The 22,032-nt window shown below is 35.4% G+C and overlaps 1 protein-coding gene across 4 annotated transcripts in view; it reads left to right on the top strand.

Moving 5' to 3' along the window:
• The window catches only part of LOC113504126 (glutamate decarboxylase-like), a 51,737-nt gene extending 30,529 nt beyond the window's left edge, over positions 1-21,208 (top strand). For all 4 annotated transcript variants that reach the window (XM_026886267.1, XM_026886268.1, XM_026886265.1 and 1 more), the window contains 9 exons: positions 8,130-8,327; positions 8,720-8,838; positions 9,467-9,607; positions 10,092-10,202; positions 10,559-10,626; positions 15,397-15,475; positions 19,067-19,216; positions 19,710-19,904; positions 20,236-21,208. In XM_026886267.1, coding sequence (XP_026742068.1) covers positions 8,130-8,327; positions 8,720-8,838; positions 9,467-9,607; positions 10,092-10,202; positions 10,559-10,626; positions 15,397-15,475; positions 19,067-19,216; positions 19,710-19,904; positions 20,236-20,418 — 1,244 coding nt within the window. In that variant the 3' untranslated portion in view covers positions 20,419-21,208. The remainder of the gene's footprint in view (positions 1-8,129; positions 8,328-8,719; positions 8,839-9,466; positions 9,608-10,091; positions 10,203-10,558; positions 10,627-15,396; positions 15,476-19,066; positions 19,217-19,709; positions 19,905-20,235) is intronic.
• Positions 21,209-22,032: the final 824 nt, after the last annotated feature.

The following is a 22,032-nucleotide window of genomic DNA, read 5'->3' as shown; positions in this document are numbered from 1 at the left end:
GTGATGTTGTCCGCATTTATTATTATTTATAAAAAAAAAATAATAGGATTCAGATGTCTACGTGCAGAAATCAAATGTACCTGAAGAAGTAATTTCTGGATGTTCCTATAAGTATTCATTATCATCAAATCGGTCTATGCGCAAAGCTTCAGCGACTTGCGCTTAACCGGTTCTTATCTCAACAAAAACAAATGGCAAAAGGAGCACTCATTCCATTACCTAACCTCAACAATTTAAAACAAAAAAAGAACTCTTACTAAAAAAAAATCTCCAACTGCTACATTCGACTCTAAAGTTCCATCTCGCCCCTCCAAAGTTTCACTGTATCAAATCGCTTAAGAATGCAATTACAAATTGTGTATAATTCCGCTCTGCCGAGTGTGAGTACAGCGGGCCATCATTCCGATACATTTCATGAGATAATTGAATTGTTTTGGGGGTTCGGCTAACTTCGGCAAATATCGGAAAACGTCGGGTGGCGTCGGTTAACCTCGGACGTATTCGGATGTGTTCGTGTCTGGTGTTATAATAGTCAAATTTTTAAAGTGTGTCCTCTTTTCGTCTGCTAAAAGATTTACAGCGTTTTCTAACACCGTTTTCGAGGTTTCTCACAGACAATTTTACTGACTAATTATTCAGTCAGAAAGTTCTAGGATTTAAAAATAACCTCTTTTGAATCAATTAGTCAATGGTGACACAGACAAGCAAGTAAGACATATCTACAGGCAAACTTCCAAAGCCTTTTTTGGGAAAGCGAAAAAAGAAAATATGAATGATTTTTTTCAAAATTACACTTTCACATACCTGTATATAACTAAACTTAGAAACTGATTTAAAAACCAAAACTGCACCAAACACGATTCAATTTTCGACCACAAGGCAATATTCATTGAAATCCATTCAGTCAAATTCTTTCAAACGAATAAACACTTTATGTATTATACATAAGACACAAATTCCAATGACGTTAAATTACAGTGACCATTATTCCGATACATTTGAGGACATAATTGAATTGTTTGATACCGCGAGGGGTTCGGGTATGATCGGCTATCTCCGGAAACGTTCGGGAACTCTCGGATATCTGCGATCAGAATCATTTTTGATTGATGGTGCTTCCTTTTTGTGTTGCTTTGTGGGGGAATGATGCGCAGTGGTTAGAAAATTGGGTTTGTAGGAATAAGTATTGTGGATTCAAAACGGGTCTAAATGTAGTGTCGACTTAAAATATCATCCCTTTAATATTTAAATGTGAATGTAAGTCTATTTTATACGCTTTCACGTTAATAATTAATTAAAAAACGGGATGAAAGCACATAGATAGCACATCTAGAACATACGTTATTTCTGTCTAAATTTTAATGAAACTCAAACAAGTTTTAAATTTTTTATTTCTTACAAACAAGATTTAACGTAAGGTCCCCATAGTGAACCTATAAACTCAGCCTTCGGTCCATCTTAGAATTTAGACGTGCAACTATGTGCATAATAATTGAATCTTTGAAACCCCTAGTTCACATAAATACTTAGACCTTTGTTCAGTCCTAGCTACCGCATTAGGTTAAGTAACCTGTAATGGTAGATTAGTGTGATAGTTAAATAAATCTTTCCGTCCATCTGTCACCTAGTAACCTTTATTTTCTTAACCCAATTTTACGGAATACTGAGACTCGTGACGTCACTTGACTAGGTTTTTTTCTAAACATGCCTACAGTTTTAAAACTCGTTCAACAATCAAACACATTTCTCATCCATCACATCAAACGCAGCCGCCCTCAGCATCACACGCTCGGTGAAGCACAAGATCATCACTTGTGCGCGATGTGCGGGATTGCAAGCAAAGACAAGGGGGTTTTGTGGGTGGTTCAAATTTTACAGTTTAGTTTTTGTGAATAGTAAAATCGGTTGGACAGTTTTTTTTGTTTAGTGGTAGGTTAATATTGAAATGAAGTATCTATTCTGGCGGCTCAATTAAAATGACCAAAGCCTGAAATGTAGAGTTGATATAAAAACGAAAAACGAAAAATTCCCTATTGATAAAAGACTTATTTAGAAATACTTGGTAAAAGGATTTACTCACTACACTGCACTACGCACTTACTGACTAAACAGTAAATCAGGACGAAAAAAGTATTTGATTTATTTAAAACATAAGATTTTACAATTAAAACAAGTTTTAGTAATAAACAATGATTACATGATTTAAACAAAAAGAAAAATATATAGCATACATAGTTCTCCAGTTTAATGTAGAAAGTAATTTTAAAACCAAAAGAACCACAATTTAATTAAAACAGCTTAACCATAAATTCCACACAAAGAAAAGACCACTCAAACTTTTTAATAAATTATCCTTCATCCTTACTTAAGTCCTTATTTAAAGTCTAAAACCATAAAGACTGGGAAATAGTCCGGGATCGCCAGGAAAGCGATAAATAGGGCGCGAAAGTGGCCCCGGAGAGATTTAGCCCGCCTCGGCTAATGTTACGCAAATCATTGGATTATGGTGAGTGGTGACTATGAGGCAGGGGAATTGAGGACAGATGGAAGGAAAAAAGTAGGACTAAAAATGTGTGATGTTATTAGCCCCCACTTTATTTTTGAAACTTGTGATTTTCTTTAGTCAAATTGGTTTTCAATTGGCAATTTTAGAAATCTAAATTCGAATCGAAATAGCTAACTTTTTCATTAACTAATACTTATTAAGAAATATGATAGAATTAGAAAACAGACAAGCAAGTTCAAAGTTAATAAAGAAGATTATCTAAATTCACAAATACGAAGAAAACTTATTAAAACACACTATTCAAGTTAACATACTGAATCCCATTAAACGTCATTATCGTTCAGAATTTTAGGACAATACCAAGAACAACAAAAAATTTTCCACATTTTTTACCTGCACATAATATAAATTGTCTCTAAATAAACATAAACTATGGTCACCCTACACCCTACCCTCTAGTATTAACATAGTTTGATGGATCATCCCGTCTGTTGTTGAATTTAAATTACAGCATTCCACTGTTATAGATTGATTTTTATAGAGTATAGAGTGTATAGTCTATGGCGTGTGGGGACGTAATCGCCGGATTTGGGTTGAGAGGGATGTTTTATAGGTTTGGCAGGGATGAGTTTTAGGTAGCTGGGTTTATTGAGTAATCATGTTGGGCATTGTGAAATAAGTATTGCTCGATTTTACTTAAATAAGCGAATATCCTATATAATGGAGATATTTTTTTGACTAATGTTGTAAACGTATTGTATAGATTTTTGTATAAACACGATATTAAAGTAATTTTATTAAATTCTCGGAAATTTCAAGAACTTCTTTTTAAAACAGTAATGTAATATTGCGAAAAAAACATATCTTCCATACTTAAATCCACATTAATAAAAAAAATACCAAAAGTGATTAGACTAAAAATAAAGTGCCACCCTTTAAAACATATATACCACAAGCTAAGCCCATAAAAATTCTACACACAGTATAACACGCAACACAATCAAAGCACAAATACGAGCCATAATATCTTCATTACCAACATAACATTAAATTCATACTTCATAATGAAATCACGAACAATACTCGTAATTGCGGTTCCCACCAGCACATGCCAGCCCAAACTGGATTTAACTGAATTAAACCTGATACATCCGGAATATACCGGAGTGCTGGTGAATAGGAGTCACGTGCGACAAATTGTGTTAATTCGGGACTTGTCCGCTCTCGCATAGTAAGTTGTGGACGCCCTTATGAAGTGGTCGTGATTGCCTGATTGGGAGATTATTTTGAGGTTATTTCGTTTGTTGTTTTTCGCTGTATACTGTTATTGTATGGGGCTGTTGTTTATTTGATAGTTTATGTACAAACATAAAAGAAATGACGTACAGATGCGCTATTAATATCACAACAATTTTTAGGGCCGGCGTAAAATTAAATTCAAAAAAATTTGATATTGAAGGAAAGTTAAAAGAAACAACAATTTTTTAATCGGTTTTTATTCGACGGAATACTTTAATTTTAATATCAGAAAATGGCTGAATATTGTAGGTACTTCGAACTAACTCAAAGACAGAAAGGAATTAAAAAAAAAACAAAAGTATTTTAAACATAGACCCCAACTACACATGACTAATCAGACCACGAGGAATACTAATATTAGATGCACCTTACGATCATAACAACAAGCTACATTTTCCTCACAAATTTTCCCAACTACAGACAGACGGACTCACAACATATTCCCTATTAATACGTCAAAAGGAATTTAATATTAATCCCGCAAGCTACCGCCAGATGGGGTCTAAGTCAGGTGTTGCGTAATGCTGGTTTAATCTTAGAGGGCGCCACTGAAGGGGCTTGGGCCATACTGCCACCCCATGCAGTAAGGGCAGGCTTGGCGAGACCAGAGGAGATTTCTTTATGAAATGTTTATTTTTTTACTCTGCAAATAGGATAATAGGTAACTCTTTTATATTGCAAATGATTTTTGATGCTAGCTGAAGTCGACATTGACTTAGTCGACAGTGACTACCCTGAGAAGAAACGTGGAAATAAACTTAAGGGTCATCGCGTATTTGACACAATGACACAAATAAAAAAACAAAACAGTTTCTTTTTTAGTAAAAAGAGCCAGGTTACACTGGCAAGAAAGAAGTTTATACTTAAAAACGAACGATGACCTTGCAACTGTTGTGCTTGAAGAAACAGTTCACTAAAATGTATGTTCTTTTTTACCGATTTAAAAAAAAGTAGGGTTCTCAATTTGTCTGTATTTTGGTATGTTTATTTCCTCTGAACGTCGGACTTATAAAACCGATTTTGTTGATTGTTCTTTCATTTAACTTGAAATACTTTGTAGTCATTTGGTCCCATAAAAATTATCAAATATTTCTCAGAAGTATTTATTTATGTCGTTTGCACGTTTTCGTAGTCAAAACAACACCATGACAAATACTTCTTAGTTTCGTCTAACGTGCTTAGATATTTTCCCACAAAAAATAAAGCAATACATTATCAAATTTCATATTTCAATACTACGAAAAGCTAACAACAAAATTCCGATACAAAATCCGAACTTTAAAAGGTATGAACTAGATAACTATTAACAAGGGGGAGCCATCTCCAGGGACGGTTTATCACGCCTCGCAGATGCAGGGCACAGTCAACAGGGTACAGTAAACAGAATTAAATCTGCAGGGATTATGCATTAGGGCACGTTTTAAATGTTTTATACAGATTTTTTGCCACAATCGCCATCGGTTTTGCGGCATATGTAACACTGAGATTTTAGCTTGCTAATTTGCTGAACTATGAACTAAAATCCCGTGTGACGTCATTTGCCAGTTCTAGCCCCCGCTAAGATTCTTCTCATCATTTTTTTCTCTATTGTATTTTTAACTTCAAGCTTATGTAACTTAATTTAGTTTTAGATTCTTTCTAGCACTTATCACTTCTTTCGTGAATGCTGGTTAACCAGTAATTAGCGACTGTGTAAGTCTTAGACATAATTATCAATATGCATAAGCATTACTGTACACAGAAGCTGTTGGTAAACCTATATAAATAAATAAATGAATAAATCATCTTAAGTCTTTTAATCTTCCCAACTTTTAAATGTTGTGATAAAATAAATACTGAAATTAAATAAATAAATCTCGTCTCCAATATTTTATGGAAATCTGTCTGGTGGACTAAACCGATAATTAGAATTGCTCAAGTATCTCTAAACAGGCAATGAACATCATATCAATATAATAACTCAATTCTTAAAAAGACACTCCTTATCAAACCTATTTCAAAAACCTCCTTACCATTTATCTCCACCCCTCCGTCCCTAGAGGGCGCTGTTCGCAGTTACCTTTTTTTTAGGGTCCCGTGCCCAAATGATAATACGGAGTCTATTAGAAAGACTGTGTTGTCTGTCTGTCTGTCATCAAGCTGTTGTATATTATGAACCGTGATATCAATAAAGTAAAATTATTAAATGATGCAAAGGTTTACTCACGCGTATTTAATTTATCGGGATTGCCTGACTAGTTTCGGACCCAACTGGAGTCCCTGGTGCTGATGCAGCAAGGTCGCGAGTCGAACTTTACGGAGAAGGAGATTAAAGACTCCGATTGGGTCTGAAACTAGTCGGGCAATCATTCAATAATGAATCACACTCAAGATAATTGAAAAAAAAATAAGGTTATAATGTTCACGGATAACGAATTTCTGTTACCACTTAACGAACAAATAATAAAGATACAAAACAAGGATAAACAACTATTGGTACGGTCATCAATTTGGATAGGGATTTTGTTCCCAAAATTGTTTATCTTTATCATATATGAACGGAACTCTCACAATCACGATTCTCATTGTAATCACACTCGAGTGGTTTCGCATTTTTACGGAACTCTTCTAGAGACACACCGAGTCGCACTTGGCCGGTTTTTTTTATCTGTGTTATGTCAAAAACGAATGTGTTTCTGATAAACTAGGGGAGTGAAGAGGTCTTATCTTTTCATTTGCGGGTTTTAGAGTGTCATAAACATATTACTGAAGGGTAGATGGAGTTACTAAGTGTTAGGTGGCTTTCGATTAGATAATAGATTATAGATAATAAAAATAGTAGCTAAAATAAATTAAAACGCGGTCATGTTTGATTTGGACTTGAAAGAGGGAGAAAAAAATTAACAAAGAAAAGACATATTTCCATAAAAATTGCCACATATTATATTTATGATCGTAAGTAAAGAAAGAAAGAATAATTTATTTGTAAGAATGTAGTACAATAGGTGGTTTTTGCAGTTAATAGTTTCTTACATTCTACCGAATCGTTGTACAAATATGAAGCATACAATTAGCGTTGCTTAACGCACAACTGACTTATCAAATATGTATTATTGGTACCGCTTAAATTCTTAAAAGCTTGTCATTAAATTTGCAAACATTGCGTGGAAGAAACAAAAATTATTTAAACATGACAATACACCGTGATTTTTAGTCGTCTTACAAAAGCAGCCCAGTTTATGTATCCAATGACTAGAACACGTTCATGACAATAAAATACGTATTTATGAGATTTAAATAAATTTAAAATGCAATTTTTATTCAATATTATGATGCAATTCGTAGTTTTTTAGAAACACAGCTCTGTTGCGAGCGCGGTCCGAGCCTTGTAACAATGGTGAGGGGCGCGGGCGGCGGCGCTTTTATCTTTTTTAAGACTATTTTCGGATTTCTCTTGTTTAATTTTTCTTCGTATTTATTGTCTTAGTTGATGATAAAAAAATAATAATCGCGCCTAGGGGTATTTTACGTCGGGTACATGATCTGGGCTCCTTTTGTAAGACGACTAAAAAATCACCGTGTATATTATAATTTTAGCATCTAAATTTATTTTTAAAAGCGACGGTCTTATTCCTATTCTATTTCTTACATTTCCAACAGAAAGTTCGACTAAGAACACCTAATTTCGCTTTTGTTTTTGGATAAATAAGTATCAATATTGAAAACCGTATCCGGCAGTAAACCGGACGTTATCTCGGCGTGCAATGGCGCGTGGTATTACATCCGGATCGGTTGCCGATCGGACCAGAAAACCATTCTGTTTTTGTTATCGACACTTTGATAACATAACTTGATATTCGACCCTTAATGGTTGATAAAAACATTACTGTTATGAGGTTTTTCCTTTGTTTGGTCTTTAAGTTGGAGTCCGGTTTTTAGATAGGTATTTTACCGTAGAATTTGTTGCGTTGTTTCTTCTTCACAGCCAGAACACTCGGGAAGCGGTTTTTTTAACAAAGTCCAAGAAAGCTATTTGCAGACAGTTTGTCAATTGGATTTCTTATTAGTCGCTTTCGCTAAAAAGTTTAACTTGAACACGGCTCTTTACGTGGAATGCTCGAAACAATGTAATATTGTAATATTGTCTACATAACTAAAAAACCTAAAAACCCGTTTTGTTTTTCCAAAAAAAAAAGGAAATATTGAAGTAGACAAAATTTGTTCGTGGACTTAAGGATAAGATTAAAAAAACACCACTCTCTGCGCACTTTTTTGCCAGACTTAACGGTTTTTTTCATTCTCACCACCAGCTCTCTACCCATACTCAACCCCGTCTCTTCCCCAGGTCACCCCCACTTCTTCAACCAACTCTCCTGCGGTCTGGACATCATCTCGCTGGCTGGGGAGTGGCTGACCGCCGCAGCCAACACCAACATGTTCACCTACGAGATAGCTCCGGTCTTCATCCTTATGGAGAATGTTGTGTTGGAGAAGATGAGGAACATGATCGGGTGGAAGACTGGGGATTCGATTCTTGCTCCAGGTAAGGTTTCTGTTAAATGGTAGTTTTTCAGACGCTAAATATTGGGGTCCTCAGCTAAACCTCATACGAAAGAAAAGTGTTTTTCAGGCATCTTCAAAACGTTAGAATTACATTTGTGACTAACTGTGTGATAAAATTTACCTTTCGGGACTTATTATGTATACCAAAAGAGCTGGTTAACAAAATTACTAACTCACTTCCTTTTTTTTTTAATTTTTGTTACGTATTTTTATTAATTTATTATAATATCTTGAGAATAATATTTATTACTAAATAACGCAACGGTTTACTCACGCGTATATATCGGGATTGCCCGACTAGTTTTAGACACAACCGGAGTACTCGTTACAGGTGACAACTTAGGATCGAATCTAACCCGTATTTCTCGACAGGTGGGTCGGTATCGAACCTGTACGCTTTCCTGGCGGCTCGCCACCACAAGTTCCCGCAGTACAAGGAGAAGGGACTCTCCAGCATCGGAGGACACCTCGTCATGTTCACCTCCGACCAGGTACGAGGTGACAGTATCTTTAAGTTATATAGAACACTAGCTGTCCCAGCAAACGTTTTGCCATAAAAACAGCTTAGTGGTAGGGAATAAAAGATGGGGATAAAAATAGATATCGTCCTCATATTCTTACACTTTCACAATATTCATACAAAATTTCGTGAGAATTGGTCAAGCCGTTTCGGAGTCACCGCCGTGACACGAGAACTGTATAAATTACAAAACAAAAGATAAACAACAGATTTTTGAAGTAGGTACCATAGCCCTCATGAAGATTTCTGTGAATACTTACGCGTTAGTGCACCATCTACCTCTGTTCATACTGATAATTTTCCTGTCCATCCAAAGGTTGTCTGGAAGATATCGCTTTTAGCGATAAGACCGCCATTGTACCCTAACATTGTATGTATTAAGAATCACTGCTGTAATGCCATGGTGTACAATAAAGAATGTTATAATTTAATCTAATATAATCTTTGACTAACTATTCAGCTCTGTTTATAATAAGAAAACATCTTCCGCATTAAGAAATTTAATAATTGGGCCTGGATGAACTCTACAGCAGCTGAAAATAACCCTTCAACTCGCCTAGCCTATACACTCTCGTGCTAACCTACTTCTCCACCTCCAGTGCCACTACTCGGTGAAGTCCTGCGCGTCTGTATGCGGACTCGGCACTGACTACTGCATATGCGTGCCGTCTGACGAGCGCGGCCGCATGATCCCCACTGAGCTTGAGCGACTCGTGCGGTACCATAAGGATAGAGGCAATGTAAGTGCTGGATTTTGCTTCTGTAAGTTTATTTAAGTGGTGCAAATGGTGTATGATGAATTTTTATACATTGCCATATACTGACCGAATGCGGGAGATGTTTCACTGCGGTTCAGATTATGTCAGGAAGAGTCTGACAGTACCCCTTTCTTTTGGGTATCCATGTGGATTCCGCCGCAAATATTGACGTTTAATTAGTAAAGTCAAATTGCTTTTCCTTTTTCTGGAGCATATCTACGCCCGCATTAAAAAATGAAAATCTTCTATCGCAAGGGGTTTTACAAACATTAAAGTCCCATGCACAAAATTCAGCCAAGATTCACAACAAGTAATTGTGGAACACATAAACCCTATTCGTCTTTCGCGTCGCGCACATTGGGTTTGACTTGGTAACCTCAATCACACAACTATACCTGCAGTCAAAATCATTTCTGTATTCCATTATTCACCTGTTGTCTTAAAACTAAACTATACAAATCTTTAGGTACCATTCTTCGTGAACGCTACCTCCGGAACGACGGTGCTGGGAGCCTTCGACCCTCTCGAGGAGATTGCCGACATCTGCCAGAAATATGACATGTGGATGCATGTCGATGTAAGTTATAGAAGCTAGAATCTGTAGTTTATATCTCATTGCTGGCAAAACATTATCTGTAGGACCACCAGGGGTCGGGGTGAAATCGACTTTTTTTAAGGAATTGGTGCCAATTGGCTGACGATAAAACTTGCAGAACTTGTTATGAAACTTATGAGTCACTATGAAATTCTTGAGTACCTAATGATTAAGTGTACACTACTTGCAATTATATTTCTAATTTACATTTAAAAGTTTTATCTATTGAACGTCGGTTTTAGAACAGTATGTGACGACGATCAGGTTTTATTTTCACAAAGTCCATTTGTATAATCCAAGCTTGCTCATTTCGACCCTAATTGTGTTATTTTGTCCAGGCTGCCTGGGGCGGCGGCCTGTTGTTCTCCAAGAAGTACCGTCATCCCCGTCTGACTGGCGTCGAGAGGTAAGTTAGTTACATTACAATGATAGTCTAAAATTTACAGATTTTCAGAAACGATTAAAAAATTCTAATCAATAAGCCTCGCGATTAAATCTTGTAAAAAAAATGTCTTTAGAAACTGAAATAAATGATTAATAGACATCAAAACCAAGGAAACCAACAACAACATATCCTTAATACTACCTCCCAACCTAATTGATTCTCTATCCTCAAAAACAGTAGCGTAGTTCTTTATTATCGGATTAATCCGGAGCGCCATTAGCGACCATCAATCATGGCCGCTCGTCGGCGAATGACGGGAATGTAAGCCGCGCGTGAGGTACCCCCGCTCGGGTGGGTGGAGAGCGGGGGGGGGGCTGGCTAAATGCAGCAGACGCGCGCGATAGAGCGTGCGACAGGAGAGCTAGGGTTGGCAGATGAGAATAATGGAGGATGATGGTTTTATGTTAATTAAGGGACTAGATGTTAGATGGTAAAGGTATTGAATATGGATTTCAAATGTTTTTTACATGTCTTAATATATAACAACTTATACATGCTTATTTAATTATATAAACAAGAAAAAAACACGACGTGTGTTTTACTGAGAGCACTTTTAGACAAATGATTAGAGGATTAAAAAAATGGTTTATACCGGTTAAGCAAATACGCTGAGTGGAAAAATAATGCTTTCAAAATTTTTTTTTAACTTATCTTAAAAAAACTATACCTCACTTTCCCACTCATATTTTCAAGCTTTCATTCATATTTCAAACGCAACTACACAAATCCTGATATAAAAATTACAAAATTCTGCATTAATGCATTTTTATATGAAATTTTCTTCTCATTGCCAACCCTACACTCCATGTCAAGGATTACACATAACATTCGTAGCGTCTACGTCTAAGTCTCGTAGCTCGTAGCCGCGTAGCAGGCGTTAGTTCACGTGTCAATCTCGTAGAGGGGCTCAATCCGCGGCTGTTACACTTGATCGCTTAGCCGACTTACAAATAAAGTGGTGTGCGTTAATACTGACAGTTTAAGGGGCGAAGGGATTAAGGGCTAAAAGAGAAAGCGGGTAATAGAAAGTAATTAATGATGGAAATTAGAAAATAAAGATTTTACTTATTTGTACTTTTAGCGTTTTTGGGAAATGTGGGAAACGTACTTATATATTTTTTTTTAGACGATTTCCAGTAATATAAAACTAAATCATTATTCTTAGGGTTCCGTTTCTAAAATTTACAAGAGGTTTTCATTAGCCTCCTTTTTATACGGAACGTGAAAGACTTTTTAATGAAAAAAATATATAAAAGAAAAGAAAAAAAATGGTCTTTTTTATAAAAAACAAATTGCCAACATTTAAGAAAAACTTCGGTAACTATTTAAAACCTAGTCTTTGTGTCTTAAATAAAAACACAAGTCCTATACTACTATAAAATATAAAAATCCAACAGTTTCGCAAAATACCCGCACATTTTTACAAAACATTCCCTAACATAAAAATCCTCAATTCTCCACAAAAGGCTCTCCCCTCCTACTGCTATTAAACCTCTTTTAAGATTAATTAAAACCCCTCAGAGTTTGTAAAAAACAAAAAGTGTCGAGACACAAGTATGCACTAGAGGGCGCTCGTTCATCACAGATGTGTTTAAAGTTGCCAGCGTGGCTGACACTTACACCGAACTGTAATAAAAAGGGGAAAATAAAAAGGTTTGAAATAGTGGCCATATTTTTTTTCTACAAATTGCAAATAGTCTTACATTTACATGGTGGGCGGTTGAGCTTCTTAAGATTATTTATTTTAGGCAGGTTACTTTGTACGAATATTACAACTACTAATATAACTATAACTACTAATTTTAAACTGCTTGATTTTCATAAAATTCAACCTAATTCAATAAATGACTCCATCATTTATTGACACCAAGAACGGTCCGAATTAGTGGTTGTTTAATTGTGTCATAATAATCATTTATTTATTTAAAATTAAAATTAGTGCTTTATGCTTGGGACTAAAAAAACTGTGTCGTCAGAACATTTTTTAAAAGAAATCTCAAATCAAAATCACAAATTGTAATTTCTTGTTATCCAAATACACGTCGGTGTAAACGCAACCAGCTTGTGACCCCTAAAGCTGAGAAAACAAGGGATTAAGCAAAGCGTCCCACCGAGGCCGGGGCGCCGGGGCCCACACCGGGCCCCGCGCAGGGCCCCGTGGCTGCGTCAATACGATACTGCTGTTTAACTTTATACTTAAACACTTGCATATTAACGTTAAATACGTTTTGAATTTGTTAAGGGTTTCAATGTATAATTTTGTATGTTAAATATTTATGCGGGTTCTTGATTATTTTTTGAATAGCTTGAGGAGCTCGTGGCTAAGCTATAACCGCATAAGTGAAACGATCACAAGTTAAGCTATGCTTGACGCGGTTGGTCCGTAGATGGGTGACCATCTTTGTCATAACGAGTTTCGGAACGCACGTTAAATTGTGGGTCCCGGCTGTTATTCCTACATCTTTGACAGTCGTTACAGATAGTCAGAAGCTTGAAAAGTCTGACAGCCAGTCTAACCAAGGGGTATCGTGTTGACCAGGTAACTGGGTTGAGGAGGTCAGATAGGCAGTCGCTCCTAGTAAAACACAGGTACTTAGCTGAAACCGGTTGGACTGGTAGCCGACCCCACCATAGTTGGGAAAAGGCTAGGCCAATGATGACTTGAATATTTTTTGTATTTTTGCAAGGTTTTATTTAGTTTCACCTGTCCCGTTAATACTCAATAATTTATTGCTTCCATAATGTAGTTACAAGTGGTAATTTTAGGTACAATGATCAATTATTACATTGTCTGTCTATCGGTCTATAATGAAAACTGTTGTATTTGGTCTACTTACCGGTTTCCGATTGAGCTGAAACTTTCACAGTATATGTAGATTGCTGATATTTTTGTAGCTGAAAGTCTTCCATAGTAAATGAAGACAAGCTTTTTTCCTCCTATAATAGCATTCTTGCCTCGCCTTTATCGGACGAGGCTAGAATGCTTTATAGCATTATGATAATGGCCATATGATTGCGGGCAGGCCACTAATGAAATGTAAGCGTTAATTTTAAAAATATTTTTATAAATCATCGGGGTGACATTGTCTACACAGAAAAACCCCGTAAATTAAAAAAAGAAAATAATAATAATAATAAAGATTGCCTAAAAATGCAATATTATGATATGAAATAGAGCTAACCTAATGCTGGAGTTTGAATGAACTTCATTTGACTCCGCGAATACAGTTCAGATTGTTGTTTATCTCTATTACCTCTAAAGTATTAAGTTAAAAGAACTGTTTTTGAAATGAAACTACTTTTACGGATTTTATCGCGGTTTAATTTTAGATTTTAGTTCCCGACGTTTCGAAACCTTTGCAGGTATCATGGTCACGGGCAGACTGAGATGGTGTTCGTCTTGACAGAAGATGTTGCTCGTTCTACCTTCATATTTTAATTAATTATTTGTGGTCCGACCTACGCAGTATGAGCTCACTGTGTCTTGATGTCTTGCAGCGCTGCTCTTGGGTTTGGCCTTGAGTTTATTTAGCGATAAAATCCGTAAAAGTAGTTTCATTTCAATGTCTAACATTCGCGTAAACCTAAGAAAAGAACTGTTTTTATTGTATTCAGTTCATCTTTAGTTGAAAGAATTATTATTTATTTTAATCTAAAACCATTTTCTAGTCTATTGCCCACAAAGCTGACCCATCCGACCCCTTTCTCCCCTCGCAAGTGCGAATCAATTTCCCACAAACAAATAAGGGTGGGCCGGGGTGCGTTGATTCACAATTGATTATAGAATTATGCAAATTACCCGATGTCACCCCCTGACTAATGACCTTGGTTAGTCAAAAATCAACAACAATTTTACATTCAATTTTCATATTGATGTGGTGTTGTGAAAAGGGTAGATAAGGGTTGTTTTTGTTTATTGATGAAAATTAGTTTATTTTTAATAAATAATACTTTAAAACTATTATGTTGTTAATTTAAAAAGTGTATTTTATTGGTCACTTTAATTAAAATGAAATATGGACAAATTTTCGTAGCCATAAAGTAGGTGTCTCGTAGCCATTGTCGTAGCATGTTCGTAGCACGCGTAGCAAGTGCTACGTAACGTAGCATATCAATCCCTTGATGCTTCAAATAGACTACGAAACTATTAAAAAAATCACAAATAGTTATCGAGACCGTATTGCTCTTGCAATTAGGTATCATAGCTGTCCATGATTACGCAAAGTCACAATCCCTACTATTACTAATATTATAAAATGTGAATGAAAGTTTGTTTGTTACACTTTCACGCTAAAAATACTTAACCGATCATCATGAAACTTTACACACGTGTACTTGGCGGGATTCGAAGTAATATACGCGGTTTGAATAAACTTAAAAAAATAGGAGGTTTCTTTAAAGCGATATCCCGCGCGGGCGGAGCCGCGGGTTACCGCTAGTTTACCTAATATTTTTCCCGCGTTTTTATACACTGACTTTCATTTTGTTTGTCGTTCCGTTTTGATCTTTGTAACTCAAATTGGGGCACTTCCCGATAAGCTAGCAGGCTGAAATTTTCAGGGTAGCTTCGAACCGGATGACAACGCAATTTACAACTATAAAAACGGCTGAATAAAAATAGTAGGCTAAATATCTTGATAAAATTTTAATGGACATTTAAAAACGTGGGGATATTTTTTTTTTAATCTGTTTTATTGACTTGTATGACTATTTTGACTTGTTGTTCCACAGGGCCGACTCCGTGACGTGGAACCCTCACAAGCTGATGGGCACCCTGCTGCAGTGCTCCACCGTGCACTTCAAATATGAGGTCAGTATATAAAACATACTCGTATAAATACCAAGCAAAGAACAGTTCAAGCAACATTCATTTCAAAAACATTTTTTATTTATTTATTTATCAGAAGCTTTTTGAAGTGAAACTTCTTTATCGGCGTTGAAAAAAAATACCGACACGCGTCACCTTTTTAAGCGACTTCAAAAAAGGAAAGGGTTCTCAGTTCGATTGTTTATTTAGGTATGTTTGTCCGCGATTATCTTGCGTTTGGCTGAAGCGATTTGGATGCGGTTTTTAGAAAAGTATTTGTTATTTTATCTTACTATTTTAGTAAAAAGTATGAATATAAACAAAGCCCGGGCCTCGAGCGGGGTCGAGGCGCCATCTTTATTTTTTTGTAAGGAGGTTGTCAATGGCTTTTTGGCGTCAGATTTTTTTTATATCACTCAATCTAAACTGCCTGCTCGCTCTATTCCCAAAATAGACTTAATATTGGAGTCATAACGCCGCTAAGTTCGGTCATTACTTGCAGACGCGAGGAGTGCGCTTAACGACCAATTTTTATTACTGTTTTGGGCGTAGTATAAAATAAAGTATATAAGCAAAGAGGGTTTAATATAAAACCTAGAGTTGCGTCGAGTAATCCTATTGCCGACTAACTCGGTTCAATCAAATACCCATTCGTCGCTTTTTATTTTAAGAAAAACGACTTCCATATTAAGAAATTACATGCTCAGAGACACCCAGAAGAGGACAAGAATTCGTAGATTACACAAATACTTGTCCTACGTGGCAAATTGTTGTTAGGACGCCTTCCATACAATGACGGATTTTTTTTATAATGATCGTGATGATCACTCATCAAATTTGAAACAGAAGGATACAAAGCAGAGCCTCAGTATTAGAGATCCGTATTCACCGTTTGAGGGAGAAAACCCTAAAAAAACACTTTATTCCAAAGTAAGCAGTTTAAGCATGAAATTTATAAACCATTACCCTCTTTCTTGCCAGTCGGGTAAAAAACAATAATTTGTATGCGAATGCTGCAAGAATGAAATTCCATTTTTATCAACCGTGAAAAGTAAACAGATTAGATTAAATAGAAGCTACTCGTAACAAATAACTGGATTCCTTCACATTTAAACCTTTTAATACAATCTCGACTTTATCTCTGAAACATAGAGTCCATAATGACATAACACTAAAGAAACATTCTTTACAAAATATTTGTTTCATCGTGCAAGGGAATTTGAGATTTAAGACTGGAGAAATTAAAGTCGTATTTTCATTGTAGCTGGAGTTAGGGATGAACTAAATTGGTAGCGTATGTTCGCAAGTGTTGCGAAGAGGAATTTAATTAAATGTCGACGTCCCTAACGGTTTGGTATAGTGTTGTAACAGTGGTTATATCGATATCATATTGTAAATGGTGGGCGAATATTAATGCTTTCTACAGCAAGCCCGCGGTCGGTGTATGAAGGATTGCAACGCATTGCCATAAACCGACACAAAAACGCGGATGACGTAGCACGGCGGTTCAGGTTTAGTCAGTAAAAGTCTGACACTACCCATTTCCTCCCCCGAGGGAGTGGGTGTCCATGAGGATTCCCCCGCCTAAACAAAAAAAAAAAAGGTGGTAGGAGCAATACGACAAATTTAGGAGACCTCAAGGTCTCCAGCTTCCTGTGATACGCATCCTAAATACTGTGTCGTTAAGCCAAAATTGCACCTGCCACAATATTTTTGTAGATAGGCGTTTTGAAAAAGCAATTCATCTTAAAACAACTGGTTTTTATTGAATTCGCATTTTTGTAATCGAATTTGTAACATTCACGGACATTATTCATTAAATTTTATGAATTGGATCCTAGAAATATTTTTTATTTTTTTATTTACTGATAACTTTACGAAAGAGAAAAACATCGAAACGATTTAATCTACGTTATTATATCGACATCTACACTATCCCATCCCTACCAAGTGTAGGCGGGGTCCACAAGAATATATCATGAAGCATATTGTGGTGACGTCAAACACTCGCTCCGTGACAAATTTCTTGTGCTTATTGCATCGCATTAAGGTTGTAAATCGCTTGGCAGATTCAGTAATATTGGAGTCGTTTATTCTTTCAACTTTATTGAAACAAAAATATTGAGTTTTGGATTAAACCGGATTAAAGAAACGCAAATATAAAGAAATACATTACTATATTGTATTGGTTTATCGGATTCTTAGAAAATAAATCGAAACTTTTTCCGCTATTTTAGCGTCTTTGAAAACGGTGGAGATTCTTATCAAAATCGTATCTCTCCGTTCTTTAAAAATAATAATGAACCGTTATCCCGACATCGACTTTATTTTCTGTAAAGACAGTTTTTCAATTATTAATAACGAAACGATGATCAACAATTTTCTGTTCAAGTATGAAAACGTATTTTATAAACAACCCTTCTTAAACCCACAATATATTGTAACTGGGGTTGTCTCTGACAATATGCTTAGCATATAAATCAGGGACAAACATCTGTGCGCGACAGATAAGCATTTACATAACGCTGTGTAAACTCTATGGTCTGAGTTGGCACAGATTTGAAAATGAAATACGGTTTTGTATTTGAAAGCGGTGTCTGTTATTTGACGATCTTTATTTTATTTTGAAAGTCTAATTTTGTTAGTTAATATTGTATTTATGCCTAAGTGGTATAGTTATGTATGAAAATTATTGTTTGTTTTTATTTTGTTGAGTATATGGCGCTATATTTCTTAAGAGGGTTTTGACGTCATACGACTCTTGAAATCGAATGAGTTAAGTATTGTAACTAATGAGAGAAAATTTAAAACAATAATTATAATAGGGTTTCTTTAGAAACACGTAGTAGTTTCGTAGATTATTAAAAACTGTAACACATTTGAAAACGCGATTTTGCATACAAGCATCTATTAGATAGACAAAGGGTTGATTTTATTTACTTACTTTAATTCTTTCGAGAATTATTCTTAACTAGCTGTTGCCCGCGACTTCGTCCCCGTGGGTAGAAGATATAAGTTATGATTTATACCTGCCCTGATTTTTTCACATTTTCCATTGTAACTTCGCTTCTATTAGTCGCAGCGCGATGGTATATAGCCTAAATCCTTCCTCGATGCATGGTCTATTCAACACAAAAATATTTTTTCAATTTGGACCAGTAGTTCCTCAGATTAGCTCGTTCAAACAAACAAACAAACTCTTCAGCTTTATATATTAGTATAGATAAACGACCTTTAATCGTTTTTTACCTTTTAATTACAATAATTATAGCAGTCTATATACTACAGTCTATATACTACTAGGCAGGTTTTAGCATTGACCACCACGCTAGCTTATTGCTGGAATCCAATATTTTGGATCCAGGTTTTCTCGCGATCATCTTTTACCAGTTATCAGAAGTGTCTTAGAATAATTTAACCACATTGGGTGTTTGCCTACATTGGGATCGAACATGCACTTCGTGTCCACTACCAATTTAATTTAAGTGTCTCTGTAACTTGAATATTTGTGAACCCTCTGCGAAATTCCTTAGAGTCGTTTTTTTAACTACTTCTTTACTCATATCATTACTAACGACCAATTTGTTTGTCCAGGGTATCCTACTGAACTGCAACGCCATGTCTGCTGAATACCTCTTCATGACTGACAAGATCTACGACCCCAAGTACGACACCGGAGACAAGGTCATCCAGTGTGGACGTCATAATGACATCTTCAAACTGTGGCTGCAATGGCGTGGCAAGGTAAGATATGAAATAAGTGGAGTTTATTGGAGATTGACAAATAAACATGTTGATTTTCGTTTGAATTGAACATTTGATTTCAGTGAGTAGATATTGTTTGTGAAATCTATTACATGTCAGATCTTTAATAAATATTATAGCTAAATTACAACCAGATACAGAACAAATGATCGTGCTCATATCAGACAAATATTTGTCTTGAATTGGAATATTAACTCAGAATCTCCTAAACCATATAATACATATATATATTCACAACTGTCACATAACGCCATCTAGTACTGATAAACACACTTATACATTTCTAAACACATACATAATATAGTGAAATTACTTCAACACAACACACAAACAAAACACTTGACCTGGAAATCGAGCCCACGACCTCCCAGTACAACAGTCACTACCACTAACCACTACACCAAAAGAGCAGGCAACACACAAAATATAGATCCTTTCTATAGTATTCTTCATAAAATACTCCAACTCTCAGGGTACTTCTGGCTTCGAGCGTCACATGGACCGCTTGATGGAGTTGTCAGAGTACATGGTGCGTCGCATCAAGGAACAGCCGGACCGCTTCCACCTGATCCTGGAGCCTGAGATGGTGAACGTGTCCTTCTGGTACCTGCCGCGTCAGCTGAGGGGAGTCCCGCATGATGCCAACAAGGAGATCAAGCTTGGCAAGGTATGGGGTTTGAGCGTTAAGGTTTTTTGAAAGAATTGAGGAGTGTGTATTGTTATTTATATTTGATGAAGTATTTAACTTACGCTGACTAACATTTAAGAACGGCACTTAATAAGTTAATTATAAATATGTAAGTAGCATGTGATAGTGAATTACATTAATTTCTAATTAACCGTGATAATTAACAGGAGAGCTTTCAATGCATTTCAAAAGGATACTTTAATTAAAGCATACTAAATACCTTAATAATTGTGAAAAATAAATCCACAAGTGCACCTTGAACTTCCCGGCTAACAGCGCCATCTAGTATCTAATAGCGTAACTATTCCAGGTGTGCGCCAAGCTCAAGGGCAAGATGATGCAAGCCGGCACCCTGATGGTGGGCTACCAGCCTGACGACCGCCGCCCCAACTTCTTCCGCAGCATCATATCCTCAGCCGCCGTTACAGAGAAGGATGTCGACTTCCTTCTCTCCGAAATGGACCGCCTTGGCCACGACATCATTGTGGAGTAAATTACAACAAAATGATTTAACGGTGAAGAATTTTCTTGTTATCTTATGACAACTTTTTGCCGATAATCTATGAAATTATCATGGATATGGCTATGACTGTCCAGTTAATAAATCTGTCGAATATTACAAAAACTACAGAGTTGGTTTCACTGTTGTAAGGTTTCTTCGCCGTTATCGATCGATGTATTTAAAATATTACGTTATATACATGTACCGAATGTTCTAGTAAATCATTTAAATAGATGTAAACTGCTGTAAAAAACGCATAGAGAATTAGGTGCGCGTGGGGAGGATAGAATATTCACTCATTATTCACTAGACTAAATGCTTCACTACCGCCATCTATTAGCGAGTAGCGAAATTGAAATGTTGAAGTTCAGTATTTACGTTGTACTTGGGAACTATGAGTATTGATTTTTGAATGAATTTTTACATTAGCCGAATGTGTCTTGGTCATTCGATTAAGTATATTAATATTATTAGCGAAATATGAATCTTGATAGATGTCAAAATATTAGTATTTTTAGTAAAAAAGGAACAACGACACTAGTTATTTTGTAAAAAACTCATAAAAATAATAGTCAAATATTCAATCAGCCCCGCTTTTTCTCGAATTGTCTTGATGTGTTTGAACATAACCAAATAAATAATCTTTTAGAATTATCTGGTTAAAGTAGTGACTTCGTTCCAAAAAATATTTAATGTTTATACCTTCCTCTAAATGGTCCACTGTTTTCCCAAAACGTAAAATATATAACTATATCTATATGTATATTATAAAAAGAACTATAAACCGTCTCTTCATGATATATAAATATATTAATATTTATCGAATGTTGTGCATTCTATTTATATATTTAAATATATATCATTAAAAAATATATTGACAATGAAAATATATTTTCAGATAGGCCTAAGTAAGTGTTATTCGAAGCTCAATTTGTCTGTTTGTCTGTGCGTACTAAATGTCTTTTATTTATGTGATCGTGCAAAATTTTGAGCTGAATGTTTCTGTGTGTGTGTGAATGTGTGTTTGTGTGTGAGAAATGTATGTGTTGGTTATACGTCTAGTAATAAGAATAAATGTCTATTTATGTATAAAATATATTAAACTAGATATAAATCTATTTTTTCTTTATATTATAACTTATTTTTATTAATATCTTAGAGGAATAGCCATGTTATATTAATTTAATGTGCAACGGATTTGTTTTTCAAAATTTATCAAAAAGTTGATTTATGATTTATTCTCAAGCTTTAATTGAACTGTGTTTTTTTAAGTTTTTAGCATAGGTTTAGGAATTGACGCGTTCTTTGTTTATAGTGAACGATAAAAGAATATATATCTATTATATTTTATTAACATATATCGTTGTTCAAGAAAATATTTCTACGATTATCTATTTACGAATATATATTATAAAAAATATATAAATATATATGAATATATAGAAATGTTTGGCTTTATAAATGATGTATATCGTTCACTTTATATTAAGTGTAAGTTAGATTTAAGATAATATATATGTATTAAATCAAAATCACGTTATATACAGGACATATCTCCCATTTTGCCAATTAAAGAGTATTGTTAAATTTTTATATGTTGTGGAG

Source organism: Trichoplusia ni, chromosome 21, assembly GCF_003590095.1.
Source record: "Trichoplusia ni isolate ovarian cell line Hi5 chromosome 21, tn1, whole genome shotgun sequence".
Classification (NCBI taxonomy): domain Eukaryota; kingdom Metazoa; phylum Arthropoda; class Insecta; order Lepidoptera; family Noctuidae; genus Trichoplusia; species Trichoplusia ni.
Note: the sequence above shows the minus strand (reverse complement) of the source record. Positions and strands in the feature narration are given on the sequence as shown.